The sequence below is a fragment of the Mustela nivalis genome (genome assembly GCF_964662115.1).
Source record: "Mustela nivalis genome assembly, chromosome: X".
Taxonomy (NCBI): domain Eukaryota; kingdom Metazoa; phylum Chordata; class Mammalia; order Carnivora; family Mustelidae; genus Mustela; species Mustela nivalis.
In genome coordinates this window covers 88,863,701-88,878,320 of record NC_139040.1, presented here as the reverse complement: position 1 = coordinate 88,878,320, position 14,620 = coordinate 88,863,701, and the positions used below count along the sequence as shown (strand labels likewise).

The window sequence follows — 14,620 nt, the reverse complement described above, 5'->3', positions numbered from 1 at the left end:
TAATACGCCTCCGAGCCCTTCCCCACCCGCTCCACTCCGTTCTCCCGGCGCATTTGAGCCAGAGTGGACAGCCGGACTGAGCCGGCAGCCGTCATTTCACTTCGCCGTCTCTACATGGTCACGTCCAGCTGGGCAACAACGGGGCGAGAGATTGGCTCTCCATTGTAGGGGCGGGGACTGCGACTCCCTAGGTGGTGATTGGCTCCGGAGAGTTCATCTGAGTAAACCCTTCCCGGGCGCGCAGTGCCTCCGGATGAACCCCCTAGTCCCCGCCTCTGTCTTCGAGTACCCAGTTCCCATTGGTCATCGGGCTGGGACAGGCAGTACGACAGCTGAGCTGGAGCACACGGGGAGGGGTGTGTGTGGTGTTTGGGTGTGCGATCGTGCGTGCGTGCGTGCGTGCGTGCGTGCGTGCGTGCGTGCGTGCGTGCGAGCGCGTGCGCATGCCTTTCGGAGTGTAGAATTTTTCTCCGAGTTCAACTCTTCCGGGACCGGCTGCTGCGAGGGAATGAAGATGCTGCCTTAGTCGGTGGCGAAGTTCGGCGCAACAGCTGGCTGGTAGCCAGTGTCTGGCGCTGGACGCGCGCGGTGACTGTACCGTCTTCACGTGAGCTCTTTCAGTCTTGTTCAGACCTAAACTCGGTCACAAGCCTAAAGGGGCCCGTCTGGCACGGCGCCTCAGTCGTACAGATGCAATCAATCAATGGTCAGGGCGAGGTCTGTGCGCTTGGTTGGCGTCCCTACCTAGGAAGTGAAGTGTGTCAGGCAGTTAGGGGATGTGCATCGCTCTAGGTAGGTCAGTACAGATGCAGTTTGGGTACATTTGATCTTTCTGAGCCTTTTGGATATCGGAGTGGATTGTGTTCGTCATGGGATGAAGTGTCGTAGGCTGTGTGTGCCTGTATATCGGGGGGTGCGCTTTCTGAGCGCTTTGTGCTTTGGTGTCCTTGGGTTTGAGGTCTCTATGTTGGCATCTGCACCCTAGTGTGTGAGGTCTCTAAGCTGTTTGTGATTCTGGGTTTTAAGTTGTGATGTCCGTGAGCTACCTGGGGTGGGGGGGGCACTGTCTTAAGGATCTGAGCTGTTGGGAGTCTGTGTCCAAGGTGTAGGCTCTCTGATTTGTATGGGGGCTTTATCGGAAGGTTCTGTGATGTTTCCGAGTTATTTGAACTTCTGTCTTTCTCTTTTTGTGGAGGTCTTTGTATTAGCCTGGGAGGTGTCTGCATGGTTTGGGAGTCTCTCTAAGATGTGACATATCTGAGCAGATTTAATTTGTGTCCTAGAGTGCAGACGTTGGCCTGTTGAGGTGTGGGAGTTGTCTCAGTGTGTGTGATCTCTGTTGCTTTGGGGAATCTGTGACTCCAGTTGTGAGCTCTTTGTGCAGAGATTTTTGGAAGACTTTTTAGGTCGTGTTCAGTGATCTGTTTTTGTTGTTTCTATCTGAGCTGTTTGGGGGTCTTTGTCTTAGAAGTGAAATCTTTTACCTTTGTAATTTTGAGGTCTCTGTCCAGGAACTGAGGGTCTTGGAACCTGGCAGAGGTGATTCCAAAGTCCAGAGCCCCAAGTCCTGTTTGTGTCGTTGGGCAAGTCACCTGTCTCCTGAAGCCTAAATACGGTCCGCAGTCATAAAAAAAAAAAAAAGTGGGGCCAGTGCCTGCCCTGGAGGGTACCTGTGCAACTTAGAAGTGTAGATGTCCTGACTCCCAGCCATCCTTCCCCTAGAATTTTCTGATCACCTGCTGTGAGCCTGGGTACTTTTCTGGGAGCACATAGAATACAGAACAAAACTGATGAAGTCCCGCCTTTCATAGTTAGCCAGTAAATATATATTGACTATCAGAGAGGGGCAAGTGCTACATAGAAAGATAAGGCCAGTTAGAGGAAAGAGTTTGTGGGGAGCATGTTGTTGTTTATTCAGGGTGATGAGGGAAGGACTCCCTCACAGCGTAATGACTGAGCAGAGGACTGAGGAAACGAAGGAGCAGGCCATGGAACCACCTGCCTTGTTAGAACATCACAGGAAGAAGGTACAGCAGGTGCAGTAGTGCCGAGGGGACATCCACTGGGTGTGTTCCTGGATTTCAGGGATTCCTGTGATGATGCTCAAAGTCTTCATCACCGGGTTTGACACACAGTTCATCGAAAGGTGTCTGGTGGTGTTGTCTCTGTTTCTCCCACAACCTGTGAGAGAGAGGTGGTCTTCATCCCCTTTTCACAGACAAAGGACGCAAGGCTCCAAGAAGTACACAGAATCTGCTCTCCTGCTTACACCCGAAATTGCTAAAGGAGGGGGAAACCTTGTGCTCGGTCACGAGAGACAGAGAGAGGGCTTGAGTGTCGAAGCCACAGGGTAGATGCCATTCACACTGGATGTCAGTCAGCCAGCTCACAGAAATGATCATACGGGAATCACTACCCTCATTACCTTTCTACACTTGATAGAGGACAGGACTGAGAAAGCACAGGGGGAGAGAAGAGAGGCAGAAAGAGAAAGGTGGAGAGCAGTGAGGAAGAAAAGAAGCAAAAAGCACTGGCTTCGTGATACTGCCCAGATTTGGCCCAGTTCACCTTAATTAACTGATTGTATTGAGATGTATTCACCTCTTCCCCTCCCCTTTCTTTCCCTTCTCTTCTCTTCTCCTCTGTACCTGAGCAGTTCAGCCCTAAAGCCCTTTGCTGCTACAGAGCATGGCAAGTGTATGTGTGTAGGGGCATCCGACGCTTGAGGAGTCAGAGCCCAGGCACGGGGAGAAGGGCATCCATACATAGGAGCAGGCTCTATGGGGGACAGAGCCCACGGTGGTGAGGACGATGTCCCTGGGAGTTGGATGGGAAGAAGGCTTACTGGCTCAAGGATTCCAACTGGAGTGGAGTACGGTGGTCAAGGTCGGGGAGTGGTTCAGCAGAGCATGGGAGTGGGGGGGGGGCTCTGTTGTGCAGGTGTTATGGCTTATATCCAGTGGGATTCGTCAGCTCAGTAAATGAGGAAGGATATTGGGAGACATGACTCTCACTGAAGAAAACAATTTCTGAGGTGTTGCGTTGGGAGTGGAGTTCTTAAGCATGTGAACTCGTGCTTTTCAGTATGTACGTGTGCGTATACGCATAGATTGATAGATACAGTTGTGTGATAGATAGATATGCGTGTGTGTTGGGATGGCAGAGGGAAAGAAGAAACGAGCCTGGCTCAACTTGTGGTACCAGTAATAAGGGCCAGGTCAAGGAAGGATTGGCTGATGTCAGAAGGACACAGGAAATCTCTTGAAGGGGCTCCCACTGGAACATATTGGGGATAGTTTTGTTTTTTCAGCTTTATCGAGGTACTGTTGATATATAACATAAGTAAACTGAAGGTATACAGGGTGATGATGTGATACATGTATATGCTGTAAAATATTTACTATGAAAAGTTAGTTGACACTCTTGTTCTTTCACGTAATGACCATTTTTGTGTGGTGGTAACATGTAAGGTCTAGTCTCTTAACTTGCCATATCTAATACAGTATTGTGAATGATGGTCACCATGCTATCTATATTACATTAGATCCCCATAACTTATTCATCTTATGGCTGGAATTTGGTACCCAGAACCACCGTTTCCCCCCAGCCTCTGGCACACACCATTCTCATCTCTATTTGTATGAGTTTGCTTTTTAAATGTCCACATACGTGAGAACATGCAGTGTTTGTCTTTCTCTGTCTGACTTACCTCAGTATAAAGTCTTCAGGGTCCATCCATGTAGTTGCAAAAGGCAGGATTTTCTTCTTTTGTATATCCAAATAATATTCTGTCGTGTATCTGTAGCACATTTTCAGGATCCATGGATCCCTCCGTGGACACAGATGTTTCCACATCTTGGCTGTTGCTGCATAGAAAATCATAAAATTGGTGTTACTCCTCCAGTTTTCTTTTTCTTCTTCAAAATTATTTGACTATTCTAGCTCCTTTGCCTTTCCACCTAAACTGCAAGATCAGTCTATATTTCCTAAAAGTCCTACTGGGAGTTTCAGTTGGAATTGTATTTAAATGAGGGATCCCGGGGCATCTGGGTGGCTCAGCGGGTTAAGCCTCTGCCTTCAACTCAGGTCATGGTCTCAGGGTTCTGGGATCGAGCCCTACATCAGGCTCTCTGCTCGGCAGGGAGCCTGCTTCCCCCTCACCCTCTGCCTGCCTCTCTGCCTACTTGTGATCTCTCTCTCTCTCTCTCTCTCTCTGTCAAATAAATAAATAAATAATCTTTAAAAAAGTAAATAAATGAGGGATCCCTTTGGGACCTATAGACATCTAAATTATACTGACTTTATCAGGCCCTGAACACAGTATGTGTCTCCCTTTATTCAGGTCTTCCTATGCTTCTTTCCTCAGCTTTTTGTGGTTTAGGGCACACGGATCTTGTGTACGTTTCGCTAGGTTTGAGGAGGGAAGCTATTGTAAATGGTGTGTGCGAGGGATGTCTGCTTTTTGTTTTGTTAGGTAATTTTTCGTTGCTAGCATGTAGAAATTTGCTTGACTTCTTGTGTTGAGCTTGTATGCTGCAGCAACGTTGACTGCACTTGTTAGTTCTAGGAGGTTGTTGTTGTTTTATTTCATGGGATTATCTATGTACATAATCATGTCATCTGTGAATTGAAATAGTTTTATTTCCTCCTTTCTGATCTTTCTTTTTTCTTTCCTTTGTGGAATGGCTAGGACTTCCAGCAAATATTGAATAACAGAGGGGAGGGTGGCTACCCTAGCCTCACTCCTGGTCTTTGGGAGAAAGTATGTAGATTTTCTCCATTAAGTAGAATGGACTGTGTAGGTATTTTTCCAAGATACTTTATATCCAGGTTAAGAAAACTCACTTCTGTTCCTGGTTTGCTGAATGCTTTTATCATGAATGGCTATTGAGTTTTGTCAAATGCTTTCTCTGAATGAATTGATAGGATCCTGTGGTTCTTTTTCTTTTCCTTTCTTTTCTTTTTGATACACTAATGAATTTATTATTTGACTTTTGAGAAGATTTATTTACTTATTTATAAAGAGTGAGAGTGAGAGGGAGTGGGGGGGAGGAGCAGAGGGATAGGGACAAGCAGACTCCTGCTGAGCATAGAGCCAAGGCAAGGCTCCATCCATCTCAGTACCCTGAGATCCTGACCTGAGCCAAAACCAGGAGTTAAAGCTAAAGCCTTGGGATGCTTAACTAACCGAACCACCCAGGTGCCCCTATTCGTTGAGTTTTTGAATACTGCACTGCCTTTGCATTTCCAGGATAAACCCAACTGGATCATGTTGTATTACTGTTTTTGTATATTATTGAATTTGTTTTGCTAGTACTGTCTTTGTCTGATTTTGGCATCGGGGTAATGCTGATCTGATCAAATGATTCAAGAAATGTTCCCTCTCCTCTGTTTGAAGGGGTTGTGTAGAATTACTGTTATTTCTTCTTAAATGTGTGGTGGGATTTTCCAGAGAAACCGGCAGGGCCTGGAGATTTCTTTCCTGGCAGTTTTTTTTTTTAATATTTTATTTATTTATTTGACAGAGAGAAATCACAAGTAGGCACAGAGGCAGGCAGAGAGAGAGAGAGAGAGAGGAGGAAGCAGGCTCCCTGCTGAGCAGAGAGCCCGATGCGGGACTCGATCCCAGGACCCTGAGATCATGACCTGAGCCGAAGGCAGCGGCTTAACCACTGAGCCACCCAGGCGCCCTCTTTCCTGACAGCTTTTAAAAGATAAAAATTTTAAATTTATGTTTGTTTTTCAGATTATCTGGGTGGGTTGGGTTTTTGTTGTTGTTGTCGTTGTTTGTTGGTTGGTTGGTTTGCTTGTTTTTGGTTGAGTTTTAATAGTTTGTGCCTTTCAAGCAATTATTTGTTTGGTCTAAGTTACCAGATGTCGGTGCACAGAGTTATTTCTTAGAATCCTTTCAGTTTCTGTGGAGTCTGTAACCCATTTCTTTCCTCATAGTCTTAAGTTGTATCTTTCCTTACCTTTCTTTCTGCCTCGGTGTGGATAGAAACTTAGGAATTTCATTGACCTTTTCAAAGAACTAGCTTTTGGTTTCACCCACTGTTCTTTTCCTGATATCTGCTGTAATGTCTGTTTCCCTTATTTACTTGCTTTGAGTTTATTTTTATTTTCTTTCTCTAGTTCTTAAGGGGGAAGCTTTCATTATTGATTTGGATCCTTGATTCTTTCTAATACAAACATTTGATGCTGTACCTTTACTGCTAAGCTCTGGGGTGGTTGCATCCTGCAAATTTGGGTATGTTGTATTTTCCTCCTTTCCATTCAGTTCATCTAATGAAGGGTCAGTATCCAGAATATTTCCTGATTTCCCTGGAGACTTGCCCTTTGGACCATGGATTATTTCGAAGCATATGGTGTAATTTCCTTGTATTGGGAGATTTTCCTCTTTACTCTTTCTTACATATTGGAAGTTTCTCTCTTCTGCTCAGACTACATTCTCTATATAATTTCAACTGTTTTATAATTTGTAATATTTCTTTTACGACCCAGGATGCAGAGTACCTTGGTGAAACTCCCTATGCCCTTGAAAAAAATGTGTGTTCTGCCGCTGCTATGGGAAAGGTTCTGTACTTGTCACTTACATCCAGGTAGTTCACAGTGTTGTTCGGTTCATCTACATAGTGCTGATTTTCTTCTGTTCCTTCTGACACTACTGAGTGAGTGTTGAACTCTACAGCTATCATTGGTAGGTTCATTTATCCTCCCGTTCTCTCTGACCTGGCTATGTATCTTGAAGCTTTGTTGTTGGGTGTTATGCAGAGAAGAATTAACAGAAGCAGGCCCGAGACCACTATCCTTGCAGAGATCAGCATGTTGGCCCCTACCTTGCATCTGGGAACTTGAATGTCAGAAGGCTTCCCACCATTCCCTACCCAAGCAGGATGCTTTACTCTTCCTAAACTGTCCAAGCAATACGTTTCATGCTGAACACCTGCTTTCCCTTTGGAAATCTGAAATCTTGGTACGTGCTTATGTGGAGAGTACTTACGCGACCGGCCCCCAAACCAGACCTCCCGACACGGTGTTAGTCATGCATGAGCTTCCCTGTAGACAAGATTTCGTGTGCGACATCATGATTTGTGGCTGGAAGCACAAACAGCATGACTCTACTGGGAAAGGACACTTGGAAGCTTGGACTGGTTTCCTCCAGATGTTACTTGGGTAATTTTGCTTCGTATCCCTCTGCTGTAATAAATCTTAGCCCTGAGGATGAATGACTGTGTGTGCTGAGACCTTTGGGTCCTCTTGGGGATTCCGCAAAAGGAAGGGTGGTCTTGGGACATCTGGAAGAGCGGTGGTAGCCGTGGGACTCACTAGCGAGAAGACCCTGACTCAACTAAAATATGGTGAAAGACTTCTTTGAGTAAGGGAAGGGTGATGTGGTAGAGAAGATGAACCTTTTGTGCCCCGGTGACTGTGGATGTACCCATGGTACGGAACCGCGGCTGAACTCCTGTAGCCACCTTGTGACTTAGTGCTTTATTTTCTCAGGGCCAGGGGAAAGGATACAAGCCTTCCCAGAGGTGAGCTTTGGGTCAGCCAAAAATGTTTCAGGTTTAACTTGCTCTCTCCTCCCAAGCGGGAGGAAACGAATTAGTTCCCTGAGCCAGAAAAAGCTTTCCATAAACTAGAGGCAGAGACACGGGAAGGCACTCCAGCCTTTTCTTCACCTTGCTTCCTGCTGCTGTGGCTGCCTCTCCCAGCATTCCAACTAGAAAGGCCCCTGGCCCCTGTGTGGCCACCCGGTAAGTGTCAGTTTACTGCTAGCCCTTTGCATAAGCTTTCAATGAGAGGGGGAAAGGGAGGATTTCAGAATGGCTCCGATCGTTGTAGCTCTGGATGTATTGAGAAAATTGATTCAAGATGTGAGGCGGGGCCGCTATTCAATGCAGCTGTGCTCAGCACAGAAGGGAACAACCTAGTCTAGCCTGGTCACTGTGTGAATGAGAGAGACAAAAGGGGCAGGAGGTGATGTAAACCCATTCTGAAAATGTTGAAAATTCAGGATCTCATCCTGACGGTTCCTAATGATCATGTCTTTGTGGTTATGCAATAGGTTTTTCTATGAAAATGCTCTTGTCCCTTTTGAGAGCAGCCCCTCCATACAAAGGGTTTGGAGGAGAGTAGGGGATAAGTAAAGAAACGTAAAGGTTCGATTTCAGAAAGGTACACTGATTTGTAGCAGTGGAGGAAACCCAAACCTAGTGATGAAGTTCTAGAACCTAGGTGAGGTTTGGTGGGCTGAGGTCCGGAGCCGATGACCAAGAAAGAATTCTTGAGACATCTTTGGTGCAAAATGGTGGTTTATTAAAGCACGGGGACAGGACCCGTGGGCAGGAAGAGCTGCTGCCCCGGGTTGTGAGGGATGGCAGGTTATGTACCCTGCTGTTGGGGGAAGGGGAGGGGAAGGGAGGTTTCAGTGGAGTTTTCATATGCTAAAGAGGGCCTACAAGGTGCCAGGATGTTCCAGGCCTGCCGGAGGCCTTGCTCTTGCTGCTGGATCAATGTTGTCTTTAGACCAGCCATTAACATTAAGATCTTTGGGAGACTTTTTGGTGGGGTGTCACAATCCTGCTATCAATCGTCTTTGTTAGTGAGATTTAGAACATTTGTAAGCCAAGGGAGACTCCGGTCTAGCAGGATTGTGAGCTCTGCAAGTTAACTATTTGCTTATTGTTCATGGCAGTCCGGGCTGCCTGAGGGATGCCACACATATGGAGGGGAGCGGATGAAGGGGGGGGGGGTGCAAGGCGCCAGCTTTTGCTTTGTCCTCAGCCAGCCTCCTGCTCCCTCATCATTCCCCCCTGAACAATTTTGACCCTTAAATCTTTAAGGTGGTTGAAGGTGGAAGGTCTCATCTTCTGTAACTTCTTCCTGCTGAATAGGGGCGTAGAGCTGTCCCTACCTGCTCGGGTCAATATTGATCAGGGTAGGAACGTATAGGGGAGTTACGAAAGGTGGAGGCAGCTGAATCCAGCGCTGACAGTGAGGAGGCGTCCTCGCGCGCGACAAGGATCGTCTGTCGTGGTGTAGTCATTGTAGCAATGGAGTCTCGGCACCAAGTAGAGAAACATGGAACAAAGCAACATATTAAGGTTAATAAGGCGATAAGAATGAGAAGCCCGAAAAGGAGATTTGGCCATAGTCCTCCTTCAAACCAGGAACTTAACTAATCACTAAAAGAGAGAGGGACCTTGTAGAGCCTTAATCTGGGCATTCATATTCTTTATTAGTCCTGTGATACTTTTGTGATAGTCTGGGATGTACACACAACATTCTGTCTTGATAATTGCACATGTGCCACCCTGGGCTGCTGTCAGGACATCTAAGGCCATCCTATTTTGTAGGACTGTCTTGCATATCTGTGACACTTCGGTATTAAGCCGGGAGATGCCATTTAGTGAATCATTGAGTGCCTTTGTAGTATATTTATTAAGGGCTTCTACATGCCACATGACATCCTCTAGTCCCGCAGATGGAACAAAGATGGATGCTAAGTGATCATACCATTTAAAAACAGATCATGTCCATCTTTGTTTCAAGTTGGGGAGATTAGCTGGAGTTGTAATGGTTTTAGTAATGCGCCCATGAATCCAGGCAAATCCTCAAGTACAGCGACCTATCCACCCTGGAGGAAGCCAGGGCCACAGGTTAGTTCCACATATCCAGTGGGTTCCGTTTGGAACTGGCCATCTGATGCCAGGTCACCTTGCCCAATCAGTAGCAAACCAGTCAGTAGCCTGGAGTACTATTATTTGGGAACACATTTCTAATGATAGCCATCCTCGATACTGTGTGTTATTTGTCCAAGTATCCTACGTATAATTCTTTTGTTCCCAGCATAAAACTGCCTTTTGACTGAGCCGTCCAATCGTGGGCGTGAGCCACAGATGCACATCCCAGATCTGATATATGCCATCTTCAGTATAGCGATAAGGAGGGTTTTGTAACTTAGGCCCATATTGGATTGGGGAGTTATGGCTTGATAGCAATCCCCTTTCCTTCCAAATAGCTCCATGGGCGTGTAGTACCAGGAAAGCATATTTGGAGTCAGTATAAATGTTAATTCTTAGGCTTTGGCAATTGCAAAGTGCTAGTGAGCACTATGGCACACCTAGCTTTTCTTATTTTTTCTATGAAAACTACTGTCATCAGAAAACCAACTGTCATTCATATTTTTAACAGGGGCATCTTAAATCTGGCCAAATGGAGTAAGCAAGATCAATAACTTTTGAACATTTTTGCTCTATAGAGAAAGAAGTACAGTGGTCAGGTTCAGGCATACAGGTAACTAGGTTTAAAGTTTGACAAGTTTTATTTCTGGCATATCTGTTAATGTAGCCCAGTATTTAATAAGTCGGCCTCCATCATCCATTGGTGGCCTTTGGCTTCTAAGACAAATCTGGACCTGATGTGACATCATTATAGTCAACGACTGTCCCATAGTGAGCTTTGAGGCTCCTTTTATGAGGGCTGTTCTATGCTTAGCTAAAGCATCTATTTGCAATTGCACCTCAACAGAGGTGGCCTCTAGGATAAATATGACAAAGGGGTGAAACCAATAAGAAGACCTTTGAGTGGTCCAGCCTTAATAATATCCTGATTACAGAGGATCACTGGCAAGTGAGAAAACTTGTCAAGAGGTAAGGGGAGTTCCCCATGCATCATTCAATCCACTCATAAAGAAAGTGGGATCATCCATTATTTCCACAAGTCCATAGTTAATCCTATGGAGTGTGATAGGTTGGCTTTTAGGCAATTTCATTATCCCAGCCACACATAAGGTGTTAGTTAAGTTATACAATTGCAGGGAATCAATCCCATTTTCCAGTTGTTTAATCATGTGCAGTGGGGTCTGCTAATATCCCCACAAAATAATAAGATCGACTAAAGAAGCTATTGTGCAACTTCTCTGAAGTTTACCTCAAATTGTTTAGCATAGGTAAACAAACATTTAAAGACAATCAAATCTAGAATTTAACATCCATAAAGGTGTGTTATTAAAACATAATTTTTCTCTCTAAAATAACCCTCATTTCCAGAGATAGCCAAATCAGGACTAATTCACTTGTGAAACAAGTCCAGTGTTAACAAACTTGGCCTAATTATTTACATAAGCTCAGTAAGAACAGTGACTGTGATCAATAGATCTTTTAGAATCTGCTTTGCTGGAACTTTGTATAAGGAATCTCTAGGTTGAACTTTTAGTAGCCTCTCCGGGCCAGAAGCCAAGCCCTGTACTTGCCATGAGGCATGCCTGCAATACCTTTGGGCGAATTCCTCTTCCCGAGACTGCACCTACCAAGGAGTGACATTCTTTACTCACCTGGTGGGGCTGCTGGGAACTCTGTAAGCAAGGTATCAGGCCAACAGTCCCAAGGGGCTTTATGGCTCCAGGTTTCATAAAGTCAACCTTAGTTCCTTAAAGCTGTCTGGTCATATCTGAGTCTTTTCAAATATGACATCCCAGTCAAAGCCTTGGTAAAATAACCAGTTTCCAATTCTTTCCTGTTACAAGGAGAACAGATTCTTATTGAACTTATGCAAATGACTGATTGCCATGAAGAAAGAATACTTACTGAGACCTTTTGGTTTCAGAAGGTTCAGATAGAGAGAAAATTTGAATGCCTTGAGCACTTTTACAAATGAGCACTTTTACATCTCTATAAGTTACAGATAACTAGGAGGGAGTATCCCTAGTCTGTAAGAGCAAACAGTAGAGAGAACCAGCAATGTTTAAAGTAAGACAAAACATTAAGAGACACAACACTATAATCTTTTAGTTCATTTAGTCCCATGTTACTAATTCTGGTGAATGCGGCTTTAGTCAGTTCTGGAAATTCTTACCCATTTCAGTTTTAGGATTTTCAAGCATATCAAATATCTGTATTTGTCCTGAAAGTCCTTTATAGGAATCTCCTTGAAGATAAAACTCATTTTACCAGAGAATTAAAACAATTATAAATGACAAAAACTCAGAATGGATATGGTTAGAGCTAAAGAGACACGGGAGTTTACAATTTAGCTGCAAGGAAATCAGGTTATTTCTGTGATACATAACATTTCCATAATTACAGTATCAAGCGGTGATCTCTCAAAACGTTAAAACTTTAGGAAGTGCATAGAATCTCTAGAATAGTTATAGCATTTTCCCAAATGTAACCCAAGGTTTATCATTGGTTCAGTAGTACTTCATGAGCAACTTCACATACCAAGGAAAAGCCTGAGTTAAAGAGATTTACAATTTAAATCCTGTCAACATTTGCTAAAATCTTAGAAAGTTTTAAAGCACATGCCTAAATATAATTAGGGATGTTAAACACCTGATAAAACTGAACATAGAAACTCGTTTTTCTGGGCAGGCAAAGAGAAAACCATTTACATTTTCTTAACAGCAGATCAATTGATCTAAGAAAACATTGTCCTTTCGAACAATTTCAGTCTTGTACCAATGTACCTTAAAACCCATTCATTTCAATCTTAATCCATTCTTGACCATCGCTAAAATTCCTTTTCTGAAGATTTCCCTTCACAAACCTTCCACAACTTTCCTTTGCATTCAGGTTTTGTCCCAAGCCACTTCCTTCTAAACAACCATTTCATTTAGGACAAAATTATCTTTCTTTACCTTCAACAAAATGTATTCCCATTCCTTAAATCTTTCCTACATATCTCCTATTTTCCTACATACAGAGTTTCCTTTTATTTCCATGAATCTTAGTTACACTAAGCAGAACTTTGTATTCTTAGAAACACCTTTAGTTATTAACCAATTGTGAACTGTTACAACAGAATTCTTCAGGTGGCAAATTTATGAATCAGTTAAGTGGAAAACAAGCTTACCAGCAGATTTAAATACTCTTAGTTTCTTTGCAGTAAGAAGTCAAAAAGCACAAGCCTACATCCAGAAATTAACAACTTAGCATTTTATCCTGTTTGGTTAAGATACAGATGTCCACAATTTAATTCCATTTGTCATCCAAGCAAAACTTTAAAACTTTCAGGTTACCAAAGACTTTGAAAGCTACTTCAGCAATTACCCATTAGAACTTTGAGACAGACAATTAACCATCAGTTTAGTCATTTCTTTGCTAACAAATTTTAACAAGTAACATAAGCTTATTTGACCTTCAGTAAACTTCGATAGAATAAAGCTTCACATTTACTGCTGTTAACTTCAAAGATGCATCTATCTTAATTAAACCAACAAACTTAACTTAGTTCCAATACTGATTTACGTTCCACCTGGGCCCACTCCACTTTGAATGTTTACCTGAGACATGCGTGGGAAGATCTGGAGTGGGGGTGTTCTTCTTGCTCCTTGACAGTGAAGAGAGAAGGAGCTGTGGTGCATGATCTAGAGGCTAGTCATGCAGGCTGCACGCACCTTGGTACAGAAACACGTAAGGGGGAAACAGAAGAAACAAAGTGCTGCCAGGAGGCAGAGAAAAGATTCCCGGTTTCGGAGCTCATAAGCCCCAACAGAGGAGCAGACGCCATGCTTTCCCACCAGCAAGGGGGGAGGGGTTAGGCAGTCCAAGTCAGGCCAGAGAACACAGGGAAACTTCCCCGAAACAAAGAGAGTTTCGGCAGCTGCTTGGGAATATTCCTTATGGTCTCTGTCTCGAGTTAGACCAACCCCAGTTGGCTCCAGTTATAGCCATTAACACGGGATGTGAGTGAGGGAGAATCCCCCGCATCTATTAAGAGAAACAGAAGAATAAAGCCAGAGTCCCCTTTGCTAGGGATGGCCCAGCAACCTGGGTTTACTAGAAGAAGGCTTATTTACGTAATTATCACCGAATATGTCAGGATAACGTTTACTAGCTGACTCATTTGGGCAAACACATTCCACAAAAGCCCCTTAGTCTGGGGTTCTGGTATAGAGCAATGAAGGCCTAGGTATGAGCAGTGAAGGTATCCTAGGTCCATTTGCCCTGTTTCCTGCAGAGGAGATCTAACTGATAGATCCCACTGAGGCCATGCAGTGTTACAGGAGCTCAGTCCTTTCCTAAGTTTTGCAATCCAAATTATTTCCAGTGGGTTAAAAGGCACCCCAAGGTAGAGTCCTTGGGAACTGAAGAAGCCTACTGAGGCCATGCTTCCAGAAAAGTAATGAAGGTCCATTACCAAATCCCCCCTGACTCCTGGGTAGCGTCCCACGCAGGATATGTCAGAGGTTCCTGTGTCAAAAGCGACCGGAGGCGTCCCTCAACAAAAATCGCTATTGATCACCGTTTTGCCTTCCCTGGGAAGGCATTCCTGCCGTTAAAGGCCCTGGAAGGGGTGCCGGCGTCCCTCCGCTTCCCCATCGCATCCTAGGCTGCTGATGGGTGCCTGGTGAATGGACTAAAACGCTTGTGCCATGCTATCGTATGTCCTGAAGACTGCATACTGTTTTGCCATATTAACCCATGGAAGTACTAGAAAAGTTTGGCAAGGGGAAATTACCCAATTTCATAGCTTTAGGCGGTTCGCAGAAGACACTGACGAGAAACAGTAAAGATTGAAATCCATCATGGTCTATGCGACATTCCAACACATGTGGTCCTTACAGCCAACTTCCCTAGGAAACGTTCCCCGGTTGCGTTTTAATTCAATCGGGTAC

The 14,620-nt window shown here is 44.5% G+C and overlaps 1 protein-coding gene across 7 annotated transcripts in view; it reads left to right on the top strand.

Moving 5' to 3' along the window:
- Positions 1–405: 405 nt before the first annotated feature.
- Positions 406–14,620, top strand: part of LOC309856401 (protein FAM156A/FAM156B-like) — a 48,899-nt gene continuing 34,684 nt past the window's right edge. For 6 of the 7 annotated variants that reach the window (XR_014307173.1, XR_014307174.1, XR_014307175.1 and 3 more), the window contains exon 1: positions 406–607. Coding sequence is in view for 1 of the 7 variants with exons in the window: in XM_082717557.1 (XP_082573683.1) it covers positions 7,043–7,173 (131 nt within the window). In the remaining 6 variants the exon portion in view is untranslated. Of the gene's footprint in view, positions 608–6,501; positions 6,698–6,814; positions 7,174–14,620 lie in introns of all 7 variants that reach the window. The other variant, XM_082717557.1, reaches the window with a different exon arrangement.